Source organism: Suncus etruscus, chromosome 11, assembly GCF_024139225.1.
Source record: "Suncus etruscus isolate mSunEtr1 chromosome 11, mSunEtr1.pri.cur, whole genome shotgun sequence".
NCBI classification, from domain to species: domain Eukaryota; kingdom Metazoa; phylum Chordata; class Mammalia; order Eulipotyphla; family Soricidae; genus Suncus; species Suncus etruscus.
The window spans coordinates 68,572,951-68,596,975 of record NC_064858.1 but is presented as its reverse complement, the minus strand read 5'-3'; the positions used below and the strand labels follow the sequence as shown (position 1 = coordinate 68,596,975).

Below are 24,025 nucleotides of genomic sequence, written 5' to 3'. Positions count from 1 at the left end.
GGCTCCAAAAGAGCATGGTCGTTTCACTTTGCTATGCGGCCATGAGCTCTTTCTAATGAAAGAACGCCACTGCAACAAGAAGAAGAAAAAATCACACAAAAACTGTGCTGGATCACTGAAACCCAGCATTTCTCCTGGACTGTCTCCTCTGCTGTGTGCTCGGCTTAAGATTTAATCCTGTGTGAGTCTTCATCCAAGGGGGCCTCCCCTTCCTTGGAGGCAAGTTGACACACCCTGAAAGGGTGGAGCCAGAGGAGTGTGGCCGTGTACATTGTTTAGCCAATGAATACCACCACAACATGTAGAAAAACCCACAATACAAGTGTGACAATGGGGAAACAATGCAGGCCAGCATCAGATATAAAGAATGAAGATGACAATTCTGATGACCAGAAAATGGCCAACCAACTAATTAATCTCTCAGATAAGGAGTTTAGAAAAGAAATATGAAAGATGCTCAAAGAACTCAAAGAAACCATGGATCTAGTTGAACAGAACACTAATAAGAACCAAGAAAATATGAAGACAGAAATCACAAAACTCCAAACTGAAATAACAGGTCAAATAACAGGCCTGAAAAACTCAGTAAACAAATCGAACGACAAAATGGATAAGCTCTCCAGCAGGGTATCAGAAGCTGAGAATAGAATTGGTGTTGTGGAAGATGAGCTAAATAACAGTTTCATACAGCAGGAGAGATTGGAAAAAAAAAACTTAAGTAAATGAACAGACAATGGAAAAATTAGTCAAAGAATGGGAACAGATGAAAATAGAAGTCTATGATAAGATCAACAGAAACAACTTAAGAATCATTGGAGTCCCAGAGAACCAGGAAGAAAATTTCCAGGAGAATCAATGGTCAACAACATCATTAAAGAGAAACTTTCAGAGCTAAAAAATATATGTGATCAAATCCTGCATGCCCGAAGAGTACCAAACAAAAGAGATCTCAGAAAACATACCCCCCAAGACACATCCTAGTCACAATGACAAATTCCATAGATAGAGATAGAATTCTGAAAGCAGCAAGATCAAAAAGGGAAATTACATTCAAGGGAACATCCTTGAGATTTACAACAGACCTGTCACCAAAAACACTCAAGGCCAGAAGGCAGTGGTGGGACATAGTGACAAAACTCAATGAAATAAATGCTTCGCCTAGAATACTGTACCCAGCAAAACTCACTTTCCAGTTTGACAAAAGAGTACATAGTTTCACAGACAAACAACAGCTCAGAAACTTTACAGACTCAAAACCAGTCTTAAGAGAAAAACTGAAAGACATACTTTAAGAAAAGACTGACCAAAAGACACACCAAATTTCAATATAAAGATGGCATTATATCCTAGGACAATTCTTTCTCTCAATGTCATTGGACTAAATGCACCCGTTAAGAGACACAGGGTGGCTAAATAAACTCAATCCAACCTTCTGCTGCCTACAAGAAAAGGGTCTGAATAGTCAGAACAAATATAGACTCAAAATAAAAGGCTGTAGGAAAATTATCCAAGCAAACAATATTCATAAAAAAGCTGGAGTGGCCATACTAATATCAGATGATGCAAACTTTATACTCAGGAAAGTTGTAAGGGACAAAGATGGACATTTTGTATTAATCAAGTGGCATGTACAGTAGGAAGAAATCACTCTCCTAAACATATATGCACTGAATGAGGGGCCAGCAAAATATTTAATACAATTGTTGACAAATCTGAAAAATAATATCAATAACAACACTATAATTGTGGGAGACCTCAATACAGCTTTGTCAACACTGGTGAGATCAACCAGACTGAAACCCAACAAGAATATACTAGGCATGAGAAGAGAAATGGAAGAAAGAGGCCTAGTAGATATATATATAACACTCCATCCCCAGAAAGCTGAATACACATTTTTTATCCAATGTACGTGGGACATTCTAGAGGATAGACTACATGCTAGTACATAAAACATACCTCCATAATATTAAGAGGATAGAAATTTTGCAGGTTACCTTCACTGACCACAAGGCTCTGAAATTATATGTGAATTCCAAAGGGACACAGAAGAAAAACTTTAACACCTGGAAGTTAAACAGCTTCGTACTGAATAAGCAGTGGGTCCGTGATGAAATCAAAGAGGAAATAAAATTTTCCTGGAAACAAATGATAATAAAGACACAAACTATCAGAACTTATGGGACACAGCAAAAGGAGTACTGAGAGGAAAATTTAATAGCTTTGCAAGCACACATCAGGAAGGACTAAGGGGCCTAACTGAATAGCTTAATGACACAGCTCATAGAATTAGAAAGTGCTCAACAAAAGGACCCATAAATAGGGAGAAAGAAGGAAATAACAAAGTTGGCAGCAGAAATCAATGAAGTGGAAAACCAAAAAACAATCTGAAAAAAACAACAAAAGCAAAAGTTCATTCTTCGAAAAAATAAACAAGATTGATAGACCACTGGCAAAACTAACAAAGAAATAGAGAAAAACTTGATAACTTGTATGAGGAATGAAAAAGGAAATATCAATAGTGATATGGCAGAGATACAAAGGGTAATCAGAAACTACTTTGAGAAACTCTATGCACTAAAAATGAGAACCTGAAAGAAATGGACAAATTCTTGGACTCTTATAATCTTCCACAGTTGAATGAAGAGGATGTAGCATATCTAAACACTATGATCACTATTGGTGAAATTAAGATAGTAATCAAATGTCTTACCAAAAACAAAATCCTAGGCCCCATGGATTCACAAATGGATTCTTTCAAACTTTCCAAGAGGAACTACTACCAATCCTGGCAATACTCTTTCAAGAAATTGAACAAACGGAAACACTTCCAAACAGCTTTTATGAAGCCAACATCACCTTGATAGCTAAACCAGACAGAAATGCTACCAAAAAAGAAAATTACAGACCAATATCGCTGATGAATACAGATGCAAAGTTTCTCAACAAAATCCTGGCAAATAGGATTCAATGCCTCATTAAGAAGATCATCCACAATGATCAAGTCGGTTTCATCCCAGGAATGCAAGGATGGTTTAAGATCCGTAAATCTATCAACATAATACACAACATCAAAAACAAGAAAAATAAAAACCACAGGATCATATCAATAGATGTAGAGAAAGCATTTCATAACATCCAACACCCATTCTTGATCAAAACCCTCAGCAAGATGGGAATGGAAGGAACCTTTCTCAGTATAGTTAAGGCCATCTACCACAGACAGTGGCAAATATTATCCTCAATGGAAAAAAACTAAAAGCCTTCCTTCTAAATTCTGGCAAAAGACAAGACTGTCCTCTCTCAGCACTCCTATTCAACATAGCACTGGAAATACTCGCTATGGTGATTAGGCAAGCAAAAGATATCAAGGGAATCCAGATAGGAAAGGAAGAAGTCAAGCTCTCGCTGTTTGCAGATGACATGATATTCTACAGAGAAAACCCTAAAGACTCTACCAAAAAGCCTCTAGAAACAATAGACTCATATAGCAAGGTGGCAGATACAACAGTAACACACAAAAATCAATAGCCTTTTTATACATTAATAGTAATCAGGAAGAAATGGACATTAAGGAAACAACCCCATTCACAATAGTGCCACACAAACTCAAATACCTTGGAATCAACTTGACTAAAAATGTGAAGGACCTATACAAAGAAAACTATAAAACTCTGCTCCAAGAAATAAGAGAGGATATGCAGAAATGGAAACACATACCCTGCTCATGGATTGGCAGGATTAACATAATCAAAATGGCAATACTCCCCAAGGCATTGTACAGATTTAATGCGATCCTTCTAAAGGTACCCATGACAATCTTCAAAGAAGTGGATCAGGCACTTTTGAAATTCATGTGGAACAATAAACACCCTAGAATAGCTAAAGTAATCATTGGGAAAAAAAATATGGGAGGAATTACCTTCCCCAAGTTTGAACTTTACTACAAAGCAATAGTTATCAAAACGGCATTGTATTAAATAAAGACAGGCCCTAAGGTCAGTGGAATTGGCTTGCATATTCAGAGAATGTTCTCCAGACATACAATCACCTAATGTTTGATAAAGGAGCAAGAAATCCTAAATGGAGCAAAGAAAACCTCTTCAACAACTGGGTTGGTACAACTGGCTAGCCACTTGCAAAAAATTGAACTTAGACCTCAAGCTAACATCATGTACGAAGGTAAAATCCAAATGAATTAAAGATCTCGATATCAGACCCAAAATCATAAGATATATAGAACAACACGTAGGCAAAACACTCCAGGACATTGAGACTACAGGCATCTTTAAGGACGAAACTGCACTCTCCAAGCAAGTGAAAGCAGAGATTAATAGATGGGAATATATTAAGCTGAGAAGCTTCTGCACTTCAAAGGAAATAGTGCCCAGGATACAAGATCCATCCACTGAGTGGGAGAAACTATTCACCCAATACCCATCAGATAAGGGGCTAATCTCCAAAATATACAAGGCACTGACAGAACTTTACAAGAAAAAGAATCTAATCCTATCAAAAAATGGGGAGAAGAAATGGACAGACACTTTGACAAAGAAGAAATACAAATGGCCAAAAGTCACATGAAAAAATGCTCCACATCACTAATCATAAGGGAGATGCAAATCAAAACATCTATGAGGTATCAACTCACACCACAGAAATTGGCACACATCACAAAGAATGAGAACAAACAGTGTTGGCAGGGATGTGGAGAGAAAGGGACTCGTATCCACTGCTGGTGGGAATGCCTTCTAGTTCAACCTTTATGGAAAGCGAATGGAGATTCCTCCAAAAACTGGAACTCGAGCTCCCATACGATCCAGCTATACCACTCCTAGGAATATACCCTAGGAACACAAAAATACAATATTAAAATCCCTTACTTACACCTATATTCATTGCAGCACTATTTACCATCACAAGACTCTGGAAATAATCAAGATGCCTTTCAACAGACGAATGGCTAAAGTAACTGTGGTACATATACATAATGGAATATTATGCAACTCTCAGGAGAGATGAAGTCATGAAATTTTCTTATACATGAATGTACATGGAATCTATTATGCTGAGTGAAATAAGTCAGAGAGAGGAAAAAACGCAAAATCATCTCACTCATCTACGGGTTTTAAGAAAAATGAAAGACATCCTTGAAATAATAATTTTCAGACACAAAAGAGAGAAGGGCTTGAAGTTACAGCTCACCTCACGAAGCTCACCACAACAGGAATGAGTTTAGTTAGAGAAATAACTATATTTTGAACTATCTTAATAATGTGAATGTATGAGGGAAATAGAAAACATGTCTAGCGTACAGGTGGGGGTTGGGTTGGGAGGAGGGAGATTTGGGATATTGGTGATGGGAGTGTTGCACTGGTGATTGGTGGTAGTCTTTACATGACTGAAACCCAAACACAATTATGTATGTAATCAAGGTGTTTACATAAAATATATATATAAAAAAAGAAGTAAAAATAATAAGAATGGGTTAGGGAATGTTGGAATATTGTGTTCCCAAAATAGCAATTATGCAGAGCTTTAAGTGAGTCACTGGATATTTTTTCAAAATAGATTCACTGTAGATTTTTTTCTAGAAAATTATTTAATCACCATGCCATGTTTGTGCCTTTGCCAAGCTTACTATATTTTTATGACTTAAGCATGTTTTGTTTTTTTGGGCCACACCCAATTAACGCCCAGCAGTTACTCCTGGCTATGCACTCAGAAATCACTCCTGTTTTTGGGGAACCATATGGGACATTGGGAGATCGAACCGAGGTTAGTCCTAGGCTAGAGCTTGCAAGGCAGACACCTTACCTCTAGAGCCACCACTCTTGCCCCGCCTTAAGCATATTTTACTGTCATTTTGAAACTGTTTAATACGTGCATTTGAAGACATGCTCTTAAATTTTGAACTTCTTAGATGTTGCTTTTCTTGCAATGAGACATTGATTTGAATAGATCACTTCTCAGAAATAATTGTGATCACAAATTGTCTCCTCAAGTGACCATTAAAAAGGGTATTATAATTATAGAATAATTATAATTTTTTTTAAATTTTGGTGCTCATGTTCTATACTTTTTGCTTCTATACTCAAGAATTACTTCTGTCAACCTAATGGGTGGGCTTCCCGGGATAGAATCCGGTCAGGTGCATGCAAAGCAAATGTACTTCAACCCTAGTAATTACGATTTTATTGGTGGTATATTCTGCTAAGCTGTATATTTAATTTGGGGTTAATTAAAATACTGTTCATGTTTACTAATTTGAATTGCTATAATTCATGCCCTTTTTATTTTAAAGCTTTTGAAAAGAATATTTGCAATTTTGCAGTTTTCATGGTGCTATAATGGAACACCTGAGTTTTGGGAGGTGGGCATATGATGTGTTTAATTTCTAATATCTATGAACACATTTTAAATCTCAGATTCAAGGAGAGCTTGCTTTATGATTACAGCTGCATTAAAGGTCCAAGTTTTGAGCTTCCAGAGAAATAGGAGAGAGACACTAGACCTAATAACACTGGCCATGACTCTACTTACAGGGCAAGCCTGTGGGAACCCCGGATGCAGGAGCGTATTTCCGTGTGCTTGCTGAGCATGGTGTGGCCGCGTTGTTTACTGCACCAACTGCCATAAGAGCCATTCGTCAGCATGATCCAGGGGCTTCCTTAGGGAAGAAGTACCCTCTGACCAGGTGAATGGGGTGCATGGGACAGGGAACATCACAACTGCAATCAGGTGGAAAGGCACGTTTGGTTTTCTTCTTATACTGGGCTTTCTGTTGTGAAGAGTTAAGAGACAGAAAATTCACAAATGTAGTTAAAAAACACTATTCTGCAATGAGGATTTTTTAAAAATACATACTGTTTTATGTCAGTTAAATGTTAACAAAGCTCTCTCTTTTTCTCTCCCTTTCTCTTTTTTCACTTTCTATATCTCTTTTTGTCTTTTGCTTTTTTTAAACTTCCTTTGTCTATAAAAGTGTATATATATACATATAACATATATACATATACATATATACATATACATATATATACATATATAATATATATTACTGCACTTAACTATGTTTTTAAAACTAAAAAGATGCCTTATGTAAGAAAAATACTTGTTATGATCTGTTTAGATAAAATATGGAAATTAGAGTAAACACATTCTTTGTTGAAGGGTTGATGATTTTTTTTAATTTCATATAATAATAGACTGTAAATAATTTAGATTTGGGGGAAGCCGCTGGTTTCTTGATAACAGCTTTAACTTAATATATGTGTGCTCCAGAAAACTTAGAGCAATTTCTATCATCAAGGCAGTGTCCAGTATCAATTTTCACATGGTCTCTGAAAAGTAGTCCAGTGAATGAAGAGCTTTTGTTTATTACAAATAAAAACAAAAATAGGTTCCTAAGTGAACAGAACCTTTTAAGTTCAAGGAAAATTTGCATTATAGATTTTAAACTCTTTATGTCTAAAAGAAAAAATGAAAGTAGATACGCAGTAGGTGGAGTGATAATACAAAGGGTAAAGACACTTGACTTAATGCAGCCAACACTGATTCGAATACTTGATGTTACACATGAGCATTTAGGATTCACTCCTCACAAAACCTCCCAGTATACCTCTTATTATGGTGGCCATCCTCCCCAAAATAATATAAATTAGGTACATTTTAGAGAGAGGTTAGGACTAAATTTGAACCTAAGAGATTGTATTGTATTGTATTGTATTATTGTATTGGAGTTAAGGTGCTTCCTTCCATGTTAAGGAACCTGGTTTGAATCACTCATTTTATATATGGTCAATCACAGGGTCACAGGAGGGACCCCTAAGCACAGAGTGAGGAGGAAGACCTGAGCACTTTTAACTTGGGCTGCACTCTCAAATCTAATAAAGAAAATTAGACACAAAATTGCATCCATAAGCATTAAGTTACCACTTACTCAGTCACTGGTTTCTTATTACTGGTATTTTATTTTTTCTTAGTTATTTTAATTTACAAAAAATCTGAAATTCTAAAAAAATTTACAAAAATGTCAGCATGCTTTCTATAGAAAAATGTGTTCATGGACTTGGAAAATATACCTGAGAGCTGGAATTCATGCATTGCACAGAGTTCAATCCCCAGCATCACATAATCTCTCAAGCACTAATTTGGAATTGAGTTTTGAGCACCTAGCATAGAGTTGTTCCCAGGGACTAATTGGTATTGCTCCAAACCCCCCCACCCAAACATTCAAACCAAAAAAGGTATTTATGTATTTAATCATCTGTCATATATATATATATATATATATATATATATATATCCACTCTTTATTCATTCTTTCATTGACTGTCATTCAGTTGCTTTTAATTTTGTAGATCTCTTCATTTCAGCCAAAAGATTAGAAACAGATTTTGGTAAGAACATTCATGGATTAAGACCATTCAAGAGGGGCCAGGCGGTGGCGCTAAAGGTAAGGTGCCTGACTTGCCTGCGCTAGCCTTGGACGGACCGCGGTTTGATCCCCCGGTGTCCCATATGATCCCCCAAGCCAGGAGCAACTTCTGAGCACATAGCCAGGAGTAACCCCTGAGCGTTACCGGGTGTGGCCCAAAAACCAAAAAAAAAAAAAAAAAAAAAAAAACATTCAAGAGCTTTTGATGAAATGGTAATTATGGCTCCTTGCAGAATCGCTTAACTGACAAATGAATTCTGGTCACAGTACTTGAAGCTCTCTGATTAGCAAGCTAAAATTTCATTTTGCTCTATTATTTTATATTCCTATTTGGACTTGATTTTAGATCAGATTCTAAATTAAAAATGAGCTTTTCCTAATTTTACTAATGTGAAAGTACAAAAAAAATACCTATTAAATCATCACTTTTTAAACAAGTATCTACAGACATGAAATATGAGATTCAAGTGTAAAAGAGAAATTGCATTAAATTTTGCTTCATCATGTCCGTTGGCCTTAGTAATTATGTTTATTCATAATGATGGACATGCATAGATTTTTTTAGATAGGAATGAATGTTCTACCAATATCTTCAATTATTCAAAATGATAAATGTAAACATTCTTTGCTCACTTACTTTGTACTAGACATAATTTTGTTCTTTTTCCTAATATTTTTATGGATCAGTTGTTTGTGGATGTGTTTTTGTTATTGCTGTTGATACTCCAATTCCACACTCATCATCAGTTTACCCACCTCCCTCTCCCAAGAATCCTAATGTTCCTCCCACTTAGCTTCACTCCCCCAATTCAATTGCTTATTTTCTAATATCACCTATATTTCAACTTTTAGTTTTAAATTAAATATTTTTATTTATCAATAAAAATTTCCACTTGATTATTCTGATAGCCATTTTGATAACATCTTGTATTTTTTATTTATGATTTATGCTTAAATTCTTCAAACATGTGTGTGTGTGTGTGTGTGTGTGTGTGTGTGTGTGTGAGTGTAGTGCCAGAATCGTAAACCCACAGTTTCATCTCATACTGTGATCTTATTAAGTATGAGAAATGGCTTGCAGCTGCAAGGATCAGGTAGTGTTCTGGAGCTGGGGATCCCTCTGGAGCTGAGTCCGGAGGAAGCAATATTCCACATTGAAGGGGGTTGGGGGAAAGAGAGCCACATAGATTGCATCAGCAGGAGTGGTGGTTGCAGCTTCTTTCTGGATCGAGAGATGAAGCTTTGAGTGGATGTCCTTTAGCTTAGGGAGTCAAGGTGGCAGCTTACTGGGGCAGGTGGGCATTTTCAGTTCCTAAAGAGTTAAGAAATGAGGGTGAAGAGAGTTAAATAGGGAGAGATAAGAGATCACGATTGAGGGGGGTGAGAAGATAGACTTCTGAAGGGGAGGAAGGCTAATATATAACAGGGCTACATACAATATAGGCATGGATTGTTACAATATAGATTAGGCAAACATAGAGGAGTCCACTACAAATAAACTCATGCCAACTTATATATAGACAGACATTACAGATCTATTCATAGGTTGTGCTTGGTGTCCTGGTGTCCTGTCTTAAAAATAATTGAATTAAAAATAAATAGATGAAAGAAATAGATTAAACAAAAGAAGAAAAGGAAAAAAAAGAATAAAGAAAAAATAGGTGAGGCTGGAAAGATATCATGGAGGTAAGGCACTTGCCTTCATGCAGAAGGACAGTGGTTCGAATCCCGGCATCCCATATGGTCGGTCCCCCGAGCCTGCCAGGAGCCATTTCTGAGCATAGAGCCAGGAATAACCCCTGAGTGCTGCAGGGTATGACCCAAAAACCAAAAAAAAAAAAAAAAAAAAGGTAAAAAAATAAATTGGGCCAGCACATCAGAGAGAAAAGGTTTTCCACTCTCTAGGGACTTCATCAATGGCAGGGGTGAACTTTGCTAAATTTTAGTATAAACATAATTTGCACATCTGGAGTGCTAAGCAATATTATAGCCAGCTCTATAAGAGAAGTCTTCCCTTTGTAGTATCCTCCCCTGTGTCTTGTGCATTGCAGTTTCTTTCCTGAAAGTAAACTGACAGTGTGGTAACATAGTTTGAATTGAAAAAGATATAAAAAGGAGCAGAGAAGTAAAATTAAAAAATAAGTAAATAAATAAAGGAAGGGACAAGAAAAAAAGTTAAAAAAAATAGAAGGGATAATAGTAATTCGCAAAAACACATACTCAAGGAGTGGGACCTGCAACATAATTTTCTGGTGTTCAGTTGCCTAGTTCAGTGGTCTCCATGGTCATAAGCTTTAGGTCATAGTAGAAGACACAATAATGGAGTATATTTTTGTTTTTGTTTTTTTTTTTGGTCACACCCAGGGCCGCTCCGTGGTTATTCCAGGCTTTGCTCTCAGAAGTTGATCCTGGTAGGCACCAGGGACCGTATGGGATGCTGGGATATGAACCACCATCTGTTCGAATCAGCTCTTGCCTAATAATGGAGTATTTTATCAAGCCATTTTCCTAATGAGTACTGTATATGGAATCTAATATGTTAGAGCACTGAATTGTGAACTTATAACTCCACAAACCTCTGTGAACAAAGGAGATATATTTATTTTATACATAATAAAAATTAAGGCACTAAAACATACTGATAGTAAGCACTGTAGCAAGAGTCCCCAGCATCCAATTATATTCTGCACCTGATTTTGTGCATAAAAACATTAGTTCATGCTTTTTAGTGAGAGGTTGATTGAGCACTTGTTTGATCCAAACAGCTGTTTCTGCTGTCTTAGGTTTCTTTGCAATATAAAAAAATAGTATAGGCTTTTTGCTTCTATTCTTCCACTCAAATTGATATCACTCCACTATACACTGGCACCTATGATGTTTGAAGTATCTACCATTTATACTGTTGTGTTTCTTCATGGAGTTATTCTAAATATCACATATAATGACATCATTTTATATTTGTTCTTCTGATTTACTTCATTTAACATAATATTTTCCAATTCTATCCATGCCACTGATGTCACTGTGAATTGCATGATTATATCATTTCTTATTGCTATGTAGTATTACAGTGTGTATATATACCCCATATTCATAATCCACTCATCTGTTTTTGGACTTCTAGGTTGATTCCAGTCTTGGCTATTATACTGAGGGCTGCAGTGAATAATGGTGTGCATACATATATTTGGATGAATATCTTTTGGTTCTGGGGGTAGATATCCAGGAGAGGGATTGCTGAGTCATATGTTTTTTTAATCTTGAGTTTACTGAGAAGCCTCCATACTGTTTTCCATAGGGGTTAGACCATGCAGCATTCCTACCTGCCATGGATGAGAGCTCCTTTCTTACTGCATCCCCACCAGCAGAGATTGTTCCCATTATTTTTGATATGTGCCATTCTCATAGGTATAAGATAGTACCTCATTGTTGTTTTGATTTGGATTTTCCTAATGATGAGTGAAGATGAACATGTTTTCATGTTTCTGTTGACCATCTGTTGATTTTCCTCAGAGAAGTGTCTATTCATTTCTCCCCCCACCCCTCATTTTTCGTTGTTCTTTTTTAGGTTTTGTGTAACTAACTTTTCTGAGTGCTTTGTATATCCTAGATATCACCCCTTTATCTGATGTGTTTAGTGCAAAATTCTTTCCCATTCCATTAGCTGTCTTCTAGTTTTAACCAGTGTTTCTTTTGCTATACAAAAAAAAATTTAGTCTGATATAGTCCCATTTATTTAGGTTTGATGCAATAGCTCTTGTCATTGGCATTCTGTCATCAAAGACTTTTTTGAGGTGTAAGTCTTCAAGTGTTCTGCCTATTTTTTCTCAATAGTTTCTCAATAGCCAAAACTTTATAGTTTTGGATTTGATTTCAAGGTCTTTAATCTATTTTGAGTTTCATTTTGCATAAGGTGTGAGGTATGAATCAATCTTTAATTTCTTACTGGTGGTTATCCAGTTGTTCCAACACCATTTGTTGTAGAGATTGTCTTTGTTCCATTTCAGATTCTTGGCTCCTTTGTCAAATATTAGTTGACCATAAATTTGGGGGTATGCCTTTGGATAGTCTATTCTAACTCATTGGTTTGAGACTCTGTCTTTGGCCCAGAACCATGCTGTTAGTAGAGCTTCAGTTTAGGTAAAAAATAGTTTAGGTAAGATGGTTATTTTGATGATGTTGATTCTTCCTACTAATGAGCCTGGGATGTTCTTCCAATCCCTTAGGTCCTCTTCAATTTCTTTCTGAAGTGTTTTGAAGTTTTCATGGTATAGGACTTTCACCTCTCTTGTTAGGTTGATTCTTAGATAATAGTTTAAATGGGATGGACTCCTTAGTCTCTTTCTCCTCTGCCTCATTATTTGTATAAAGGAATGCTACTATCTTTTGTGTATTGACTCTGTAGCCAGCTACTTTGCTGTATTGCTTTATTGTTTCTGGAAGTTTTTCTGTGGACTTTTTAGGGTTTTCAATGTATATCATCATATCATTTGCAAATAGAGATAGCTTAATTTCCTCTTTCACTTTTTGGATTCCTTTGATTCCCATCTCTTGTCTAATTGCCTTTTTCTTGACTTCTAAAACTACGTTGAACAAGAGTGGAGACAGTGGACAGCCTGCCTAGTGCCTGACCTTAGTGGAAATGCACTCAGTTTTTCACCATTAAGGATAATATTGGCTGTGAGTTCTTTATATATAACTGCAACTATCTTGAATAAGGTTCCTTCCAACCTTATTTTGCTGAGTGTTTTCATCATGAAAGGATGTTGCATTTTATATCAAATGTCTTCTCTGTGTCAATTGATATAATCATGTGGTTTTTGTCTTTCTTTTTGTTGATGTGGTGTATGATGAGGATTGATTTGTATATGTTGAATCATCCTTGCATCCTGGGATGAAACCCAATTGGTCATGGTAAATAATGTTTTTGGATGTGTTGTTGGATTTGGTTTGCAAAGATTTCATTGATGATTTTTGCTTCCATGTTTATTAGTGAGATTGATCTGTAATTTTCTTTCTTGGTGGTGTCTATGTATGATATTAGTCTCATAAAAGAAATTAGGGTTGATTTTTGTCTTTTCAATGTTTTGGAAGAGCCTGAGGATCAATGTTAGTAATTCCTCTCTAAATGTTTGATTGAATTCACATCTAATGCCATCTAGTCCTAGACTTTTATTATTGGTTGTTTCTTAATTACTGTTTCAATTTATTTAGCTGTGATCGGCCTGTTTAAACTTTTTACTTTCTCCTTATTAAGTCTCGAGAGATAATATTTTCCCAGGAATCTGTTAGTTTCTTCTGAGTTCTCTAACGCAACTGACTACAGTTATTCATGATAAGCCCTTATGATTTCTTGGATATCTTGAAGTTCTGTTTTGTAATCTCTCCTCTTTTGTGACCTGATTTATTTGAGTGTTTTTCCGTTTTTCTTTGTGAGTCTTGGCAGTGGTTTGTCTACCTTATTGATTCTTTCAAAAAACCATCTTCTGGTCTCATTGATTCTTTGTATTGTTTTTTTTTTGTTTGTTTCTATGTTGTTTATTTCTGCTCTTATACTTATTATTTCTTGTCTTCTAACTGTGTTTATCTTTGTTGCTGTTTTTCCAGATTCTTAAGGTGTTCCTTTAAGCTGTTAATTTTGTCATTTTCCTCTTTATTAATGTAGGGATGTTTTTGCTATGTCCCACAATTTTTGACAATTTGTCTCTTCATTATCTTTCATCTCTTTCCAGAGAGTGGGAAAATTCTGTGCTATTATTTCCCTTACACTTGTTCTTCGCCTTTCCCTTATTCCTCCTCTTCTGGTATTCCTATAAGTCCTAGATTATTTCTTTTGTTCATGAAGTGTCTTATATTTTCTTCCAATTATAATTCTTATAATTGTGACTTTATGCAAGTTAGATTCATGTCCTAATGCTTGTTCTATTCTAGATAAGTTTTCATATGCACTTGAGATGAATGTTTATTCTACTTTCTGGGGACAGAGGGCCATGTGTAAGTCCATTTAGTTCTTCTAGTTTCTCATTCAGGGCTCTGATGTCTCTGCTAGTTTTCTGCCTAGTCGATCTCTCTAGTGGCAATAACTATTTGTTCAAGTCTCCTACTACTATCACATTTCTGTCCATATGTTTTTCTAGGTTTGTGAGCAAAAGCCTTACATATTTTGCTGGCTCTGCATTTGGTGTATAAATGTTGATCAGATTTAGTACTTCTTGGTTTGATTAATAACTGGTCTCAATCTTTTTCTCTGAGCACTTTCTTGAGATTTAATGCTATTTAGTATGGCTGTCCCAGCTTTTTTGTTTTTCAGTGGTTTGAGTAATTTATTCATCCTTTTATTCATCCTTTTATTCTGAGCCTGTGTCTATCCTGGTTTTAAATGTGTTTTTTCAGGCAGAAGTTCCGGTTTTTGTTTTCTGATCCAACCCTCTACTCTGTGTCTTTTAATGGGGAGGTGTAATCCATTGACATTTTAGGAGATTATTGGCAGAGAGGATTGTTGTTTTGTTATATTGAGTAGGGTTTCTGTTGCTAAAATTTTGTGCTTCGGTTATATAACTAATCTCTGAAAAATTTATCTAGAGTGGTACAAATATTAAGAGTTCTTTTTTGTCTGAGAATGTTTTTAGTCCTCCCTCCCATGCAACTGAGAGTCTTTCTGGGTAATGGTCTTTTAAATATATCATTGCACTGTCTTCTTGTCTAAATTGCTTCAAATGGAGATCTCGTGTGATTCTTATGTTCTTTCTTTTGTACTTCAGGGTTTTGCTCTCCGTTATTGCTTTAAACTCTTTTGCTATTTGGATTACTATATGTCTTGCTCTTGCTCTATTAGGATCTATTTTATTTGGAACTTATTTTGCCTCTTGAATTTGTACTGGTGCCTCTTTCCAGAGAGTGTGAAAAGTCTCTGCTATTATTTCCCTTACACTTGTTCTTCACCTTTTCTTTTTTCCTCCCCTTCTGGTATTTCTATAAGTCCTAGATTATTTCTTTTGTTCATGAAGTATCTTATATTTTCTTCCAGTATTTTGTCTCTCGTTTCTTTATTGATATCTCTATTGTTAATGGATTTTATTTTCTATTCAAGTTCATCCATATGATTCTGTATGTATAATTCTGCTCTAGTGGCTTGCTAGTATGTATTTAGTTCTCTTAGTTCCATTTGTATGAACTCTTTCATCTTCAAATAGAGTTCTACTTTGAGTTGGTTGAATTATTTATCTATGGATTTCTTAATTTTTTTGGTTAGTGAGTCTTTGAATTCCATTGCTAAGATGTTAAATGCTGATCTTAGATCCTTGTCTATGAAGTTTGTACATTTTGGAGGACATGAATATCTGTTAGGATTTCTTTCCATATCCCAAGCTGCTGGTATCTTTCTTAGTTTTCCCATTGTTCTTTGCATGTGGTTATTGGGGTGCTGGATTTTCAGGGTGTTGGTAGATTGATGTTGGAGGAGGATGCAGGATGGGAAACTTGGGTGGTTGGGAGGTGGAATTGGGGTAAAGGGGCTGCTTTCCTATGGTCTGCCTTAAATCCCTTTTCTTGCTTCCCTGTCCCTCCCAAATAGGAGGTTCTGCAAAGCTTGGTCACTCTCAGGTGATCTTACCTGCGTGGAAGAAGGTTGTGTGTCTGGGGACGTGGGCACCTAGGCTTAAAACATGTATCTTATACACCTACATTTTAAATCATTGTGAACCTTCAGCTTTAGTTCTCCTTTTCCTCAAAATTGTAGTTATTGGAATTAGACTTCTTTATTGGAGACTCTGAAACTTCATTTTATGCTTAGTTTTTACTTTTCCATCCCAGTTTGCTTTTGCAAATATACACAGGGGAAAGAAGGACATCGATGTCAGTCTTAAGTTTCTGTAGATTTTTCATCCCTGATAACTTAATGCTTCAGTATTCTTACACTGCATATTCACTGATTCCTTCAAAGCATTTCAGTTTTACATTTTATTTAATTTTTTTGTTTACAATAGAGACAGGGAAAGACAAAGAGAGACAGAGACTAGTTTAAAAGTAAGTATGAAAGCTAGTCAGCTATGGACATAATGGAATGCGGTTATAACGTTAACACTAGTATGTTTACACGTTGAAAGTGAATTTTAGTGGGAACAAGGAGAAAACAGAATGAAAGAAAATTAGATATAACCACAAGGACATTGACTGAAACAAATAATGGTGCTCCATCAGGTGAACTCGGAGTTGATGAGACATTACTGAAGTAATCATTTTTTATTTAACTTTCATTGGTGCAAATAAAGAATAATTTTGCTTGTTTTGTAGATAATGGACCTTGAAAGAAATATTCATTTTTGTTTTCTTCTGTCCCTTATTGCTGTAAAAATTCTTTACAGTGATTTATTTTTAGCTTTTTATACATTTCTTTCTGTAGCCTTCTTTGTCTATTTAAATTAAATTAATTTAAGAATATTTTTATATACTTTATTTAAACATCTTGATTACATACATGATTGTGTTTGGGTTTCAGTCATGTGAAAAACAACACCCATCACCAACGTTCCCATCACCAATGTCCCAAATCTCCCTCCTCCCCACCCCACCTCCGCCTGTACTCTAGACAGGCTTTCCATTTCCCTCATACATTCTCATTATTAGGACAGTTCAAAATTTAGTTATTTCTCTAACTAAACTCATCACTCTTTGTGGTGAGCTTCCTGAGGTGAGCTGGAACTTCCAGCTCTTTTCTCTTTTGTGTCTGAAAATTATTATTGCAAGAATGTCTTTCATTTTTCTTAAAACCCATAGATGAGTGAGACCATTCTGCGTTTTTCTCTCTCTCTCTCTGACTTATTTCACTCAGCATAATAGACTCCGTGTACATCCATGTATAGGAAAATTTCATGACTTCATTTCTCCTGACAGCTGCATAATATTCCATTGTGTATATGTACCACAGTTTCTTTAGCCATTCGTCTGTTGAAGGGCATCTTGGTTGTTTCCAGAGTCTTGCTATGATAAATAGTGCTGCAATGAATATAGGTGTAAGGAAGGGGTTTTTGTATTGTATTTTTGTGTTCCTAGGGTATCTTCCTAGGAGTGGTATAGCTGGATCGTATGAGAGCTCGAGTTCCAGTTTTTGGAGGAATCTCCATATAGCTTTCCATAAAGGTTGAACTAGATGACATTCCCACCAGCAGTGGATAAGAGTTCCTTTCTCTCCACATCCCCGCCAACACTGTTTATTCTCATTCTTTGTGATTTGTGCCAATCTCTGGCATGTGAGGTGGTACCTCATAGATGTTTTGATTTGCATCTTCCTGACGATTACTGATATGGAGCATTTTTTCATGTGTCTTTTGGCCATTTGTATTTCTTCTTTGTCAAAGTGTCTGTCCATTTCTTCTCCCCATGTTTTGATGGGATTAGATGTTTTTTCTTGTAAATTTCTGTAAGTGCCTTGTATATTTTGGAGATTAGCCTCTGGGAGAGCGAGTTTTCTGGAGCCTCTTTTCGGCCCACTCCCAAGAGGTTCACACGTCATGAGATTAGACAGACACACACAGGCAGCACTCACAATTTTTCACAGTTGGGCCCCACTGGTCAGTCATAGTTTCATGGATTTTCCCAGCCTGACGTCACAAACAGGGGACCTGGCTTCTGCAAAGTACTGCTTATAGCCAGTTTTCATGTTTTGGAGCAGTTCCTTGGCATTCCCACCCTAGAATTGGCCTCTTGGAGAGCGAGTTTTCTGGAGCCTCTTTTCGGCCCACTCCCAAGAGGTTTACACGTCAGGACAGTAGACAGACACACACAGGCAGCACTCACAATTTTTCACAGTTGGGCCCCACTGGGCAGGCATAGTTTCGTGGATTTTCCCAGCCTGACGTCACAAACGGGACCTGGTTTCTGCAAAGTACTGCTTATAGCCGATTTTCACGTTTTGGAGCAGTTCCTTGGCATTCCCACCCTAGAATTGGCCTCTGGGCGAGCAAGTTTTCTGGAGCCTCTTTTCGGCCCACTCCCAAGAGGTTCACACGTCACGAGAGTAGACAGACACACACAGGCAGCACTCACAATTTTTCACATTTGGGCCCCACTGGGCAGGCATAGTTTCATGGATTTTCCCAGCCTGACGTCACAAATAGGGGACCTGGCTCCTGCAAAGTACTGCGTATAGCCGGTTTTCACATTATGGAGCAGTTCCTTGGCGTTCCCACCCTAGAATTGGCCTCTGGGAGAGTGAGTTTTCTGGAGCCTCTTTTCGGCCCACTCCCAAGAGGTTCACGTGTCAGGAAAGTAGTCAGACACACACAGGCAGCACTCACAATTTTTCACAGTCGGGCCCCACTGGGCAGGTGTAGTTTCATGGATTTTCCAAGCCTGACATCACAAACGGGACCTTGCTCCTGCAAAGTACTGCTTTTAGCCGGTTTTCATGTTATCAAGCAGTTCCTTGGCATTCCTGCCCTAGAGTTGGACTCTGGGAGAGTGAGTTTTCTGGAGCCTCTTTTCGGCCCACTCCCAAGAGGTTCACGCATCAGGACAGTAGACAGACACACACAGGCAGCACTCACAATTTTAATAATTTAAGAATATTATCATTTTTATAGTTCCTTTTGCCTTATGTTGTCTCTCTTTGTATCTTGAATTTTACTCAATTTTATAGTATTGAGATAAGCCATTTAGTTCTTTTTTTCATTAAGAGCATCCTCTTTTATTGACTCTGTAGTGTACTAGCATTTTTAGTAGAATGTGTTTTGAAGAATTAAACCCTTTTTCTGTTATAAGAAATATCAGAATATTGCCTGTATAGATAATTTGTTCATATTACTTAAGTATATCATCCAACAAAAATAAATAATACAGTAAGGTAGGCCTTTTAGAACCATGGAACTTTTGACAAGACATGGATATGGCTAACAATTTAACACTTTAATCTTTTAAAATTTTAGTTAATTTAAAATTTAATTAACTTCTTGTGATTGATAGCCTTATTATTTCACAATGCTATTATAGAGCATTAACATTGAAATTGTTAGGCAGCTAACTTGAACTTTTAGCTGTCCTTTTATTTCAAAGTCAGGCTTTGAATTTTTTACTATTAGATATGACTATGGCAACTATTTCTGTGTATTAAGAAAGCAGTAGCAAAGAATGATATAGTTAACTACTGGACAAATAATTTTTAGTGGGAAAATGGTTTCCTAAGATGTTTTCCTAGCAATCTTGGCCAGTGGTGCTGATAATTCAATGTGAAGATTTACCTACCTACAGAAGTGGGTGTTGATTATAAGGCCATTTGGCAGTACTGAGGTCCTGTGTACTTCACTTGCTTGTGGAATAATGTGAGTTGCAAGGGGTTTAACTGAGCCAACTTTATGCAAATGTATATGACTTAACCCCTGTACCCTCTCTCTAGATCCTGAAATTAAAATTTTCTTGCCAGCTTCATAGTATTTAAATAATGGTACATAGGACTGCTTAAAAAGTATGAGATGTGCAAGACTGCATTTCACTCACAGTATCATGTGGTATCTCAGTCATTCTCAGGTAGAGCACTAGAAACCCAGAACAATGGCGAAATGGCTTGGTGGGGGTCACACCCAGTAACGCTCAGGGGTTTCTCTGGGCTATGCACTCAGAAATCACTCCTGGCTTAAGGAACCATATGGGACACCGGGGATCGAACTGAAGTCCTTCCTGGGTCAGACACATGCAAGGCAAATGCCCTACCATTCACTGCACTATTGCTCTGGCCTCATTTTTTAATATATTAATAACCATGCATTTCTATTGATAAAACTATTCTCTTGGGGCCAGAGAAATAGCATGGAGTCATTGGTTCAAATTCTGGCATGCCATATAGTTTCCCAAGTCTGTCAGGAGCAATTTCTGAGCATGGAGCCAGGAGTAACCCCTGAACACTGCCGGGTGTGACCCCCCCCCAAAAAAAAACTATTCTCAACCTATTAGTTTCTTTTCAGTGTAGTTATTTTAATTACCTATAATTACTATTTATGACATTTTTATAAGAATATTATGTATCTTAGAATTAAATTTTAAGAGAAACTCCAAAGAGTACATTTGCTTCATATGTGTGTGTTTTATTGTGACTGTATTTTTGTATTTTTATTGTATTTTGGATAGATTTAAGCAGTCAAACTTGGATTTAAAGTTTATAGAAATAATGTCAAGGATAAAAAGACTTTTCATCTTTAATTATTAGTCTAATATGACAGATGAGTTACAGCAGGGGTCTCAAACTCTTGGCCCGTGGGCCATTTGCGACCCTCTGTACAACATTTTGTGTCCCACGACCGGCCTTCAAATATCGCAGTATTTGCGATTATTCGCTTACTGAATAATCGCAATAAAAATCGCATAAGTAAGAAAATAATCGCATTAAACATTTGCATACCCCGAGCAGTTCCGTTCGGGGTATGCAAATGTTTAATGCGATTTTTTTCTTACTAATGCAATGTTTTATTGTGAATATTCGGTAAGCGAATAATCGTGAATACTTTGTGCTTAGCGCAGATGTCATTTCTGCTGCTCCTGCCCGCTGTCCTTTTTTTTTTTTTTTTTTTTTTTTTTTTTTGTGAAATCCCTTATGTGGCCCTGCCTCACCCCGACTTTGCCTCCTGCGGCCCCCCGGTAAATTGAGTTTGAGACCACTGAGTTTCAGGGATGAACATCATTATTCTTTTCAAAAGTAATAAGTAATAGTTCTGAAGCCTGTTATTTGAGGCATCTCACCCCAAAACTCAGTTGTGTTTTTAGTTGCATTTTGGTTCAAAAAACTTCCTCTAACCATTCAACAATAAAATGTAATAATATGGCTATTTTCTTTTCTTTTTTAAAAATATGGGCCACACCTAGTTGTGCTCAGTGTTTAATTCATGGCTAATGTGGCTATTTTATTGGAATGCAATTAATGTGGTTAGCGTTTACATGTCTGAATATAGAGATGAAATTCATTATATTTATTGTCAGTGAATAATGTGGATCCATTCTTTCTCAGGTTCAAAACTTTATTTGTGGCTGGAGAACGCTGTGATGTGGAAACCCTGGAATGGTCTAAAAAGGTCTTCAAAGTACCAGTGCTTGACCACTGGTGGCAAACTGGTGAGCATTTTCCGAGCATGTATTGAAATATTGCTCAATGCAGTATATTAAATGCATCATCCCTATAGGACTACAGGAAGTTCTAAATGATCAGACACAGTGGTTTTGGTACAGTTGAACTAAATATTCTTTTATTAAAACTTATTTTATAAATGAGCTGGTATTGATTTCCCCACTCTCTTGGTTCCTAGGTCTAAAGCATGAAGATTCTTGCTTCTTCTCTTTGTTTCCTTATCTAGTAAGTTTTACCTTTTCTCTTTAAGTGTCTGTTGGACTCATTTCACATTCACTACTTTCATTGCCTTTGAGTCCCTTTTCTGTTTGTCTTGAATGGGATCATCCATTTTCATAGTTTTTCACTTTCCCTACACACTCCACACATTATTCCTCATTTATCTTTCTTTCCAGTACTGTCCTTTAGGATTGTAGGATTTCTTGTGCCTTTAGGATTCCATGTGGCTCTCTGATCTTTATTCTTCTATTCTAGAAAATTAAATCTGGCACTGAAAGCCAGACTTTTATCCCCCAGATTGATTATTATGTGTACAACATACTTTATTCTGTTTTCCTTTCTCTAAATCAGGGATGGACATCTTTTGTTTTGCCAAGAGTATTGGGTATTTATAGCATTAATTGTGGAAATTTAGATTCAGTCAGTGGAGCAGGACAAAGCCCAATATAAATATTTGTGTCTGTCCCTTAACAAACCCAGACTAGAGCATATGATTTGCAAGGGTCTGATGTGGCTCAGGATCAGAAGTTCCTCAGTCCTGCTTAACTGATTCTTGGGAAATAAAGTGTGGCTACAACAGGAATTTTGGTATTAAAGTGTTATTAAAAGATTATGATGTCCATGAGAGTATATGGGTTAAACAGAAATCTGTTTTCTCTCTCAACTAATATAGAAACTTTCTTTTGGAAACTGCTAAAATTTTCTGAGTTTTGAGGAAGATGTTTTTGAGATTCATATAAACACTTTTCAGTTCAGTCCCACTTAGTTCACTGAATTAGATCAGTGACTTTATTTATCAGTGTTTTTAGAATTCCTATCCATTGACCATGGGAGCAAAATGTTGAATTTTTATTAGAAACATAAATTTCCTGCAAGAATTAGGTCCTTTTTAATGATTAGAGTTGGAAACAATATTTTTTGTATCTGTGTCTAAGCCTTTAAAGTGTTTGATAAAGCCTTACATTTAGTGTTTGCTACCTTAGAATTCTCTGATGTTGATAAGTTGTTTTCTTCTTAGTTTTCATTGCTTAGCTATTGCTGTTTGGCAATGTACTTTTGAATAAGAAATATGAATTTACTGCCAAGAGCAAAATATACATTCCTTACATAAGATGAAAAATTTAAAAATTATTATTTCTTTTCTTCCCAGCTTGATTTGTTGAGGGAGAGATTTTTTTTTCTTTTGGTTTTTGGGTCATACCCAGCAGTGCTGAAGGGTTACTCCTGGTTCCATGCTCAGAAATCGCTCTTGGCAGGCACGGGGACCATATGGGATGCAGGATTCGAACCAATGCCTTCTGCATGAAAGGCAAACGCCTCACCTCCAGGCTATCTCTCTGGTCTAAGGGAGAGATTTCTCATGTAAATTAAATTTTATTTGGGAGAAAGGATAAGATTTAAATTTTAATGAAAATTAAATTCTATTTGGGAAAAAAGGATAAGATTTACTCTGGAGAAAGAACTATCTTCTGAGTAGAAATGTCAAACAAGTGAGGAATTAATGAGTATTTGTAGAATTGATGCTTTGATGCCCTATTTAGGGAATTTTTAGCAGTTATTTTCCTGGATAAGAATAGTAAGATACTTAGAGTATAGTTTTCTTTCCTGGTCAAATGGAGGAAGTAGTCCCCCAAAAAAGAAACATCACACAAATGTGGAAGAACTTTGTTTTATTTTTTCCCTTCTTAAAAGCAATAAAGATTGTTGAAGGAAGTTCACACACATAAAGTTATGATTTGCTATCTTTTTCTTGAACTCTTATACTACAGTGCTTGTGTAAGATGTATGTATTTAATACACCCAGACTTAATAAGAAGCTCACTGAGCCATAGAAACAAGCATATGAAGTCCTTGGTGAGGTCTGTTTGTTGTATGACTTCGTCTATTTTCTTTAGTGGCCAATTCAGTGGGAATAAATAGCTATAGTGTGTCAGGATGCTGTCATTTTAATCAGTTTTCTGGATAGTTGCTTATTCTTACAAAAAACAGTGGAGGCTACTAATAATGATCAATTCTTCCCTTTCTCTGTTTCAACCTGATAGCATTTTTTATTATTTCTGATTAAAATACAAAGGAATGGAGAAACAGGTTGCTCAGTAGTTTTGTATTTTACAAGAAAAATTCATTCTAGATTATTGGATTATTAGTTTCTAATAAAATAAAGTTGAATTTTATTTAATTGTGTGAGATTAGTTCATTAGTTTTAGATAATATGTAGTTGTGATAATATCAAAGTAATACTGAAATTTAGCCTTTGC

The 24,025-nt window shown here is 36.3% G+C and overlaps 1 protein-coding gene across 1 annotated transcript in view; it reads left to right on the top strand.

The window, feature by feature from the left end:
- The window catches only part of ACSS3 (acyl-CoA synthetase short chain family member 3), a 238,668-nt gene that overhangs the window by 142,645 nt on the left and 71,998 nt on the right, over positions 1-24,025 (top strand). The window contains exons 8-9 of the mRNA XM_049783383.1: positions 6,546-6,697; positions 21,432-21,535. Of these exons, the coding sequence (XP_049639340.1) occupies positions 6,546-6,697; positions 21,432-21,535 (256 nt within the window). The remainder of the gene's footprint in view (positions 1-6,545; positions 6,698-21,431; positions 21,536-24,025) is intronic.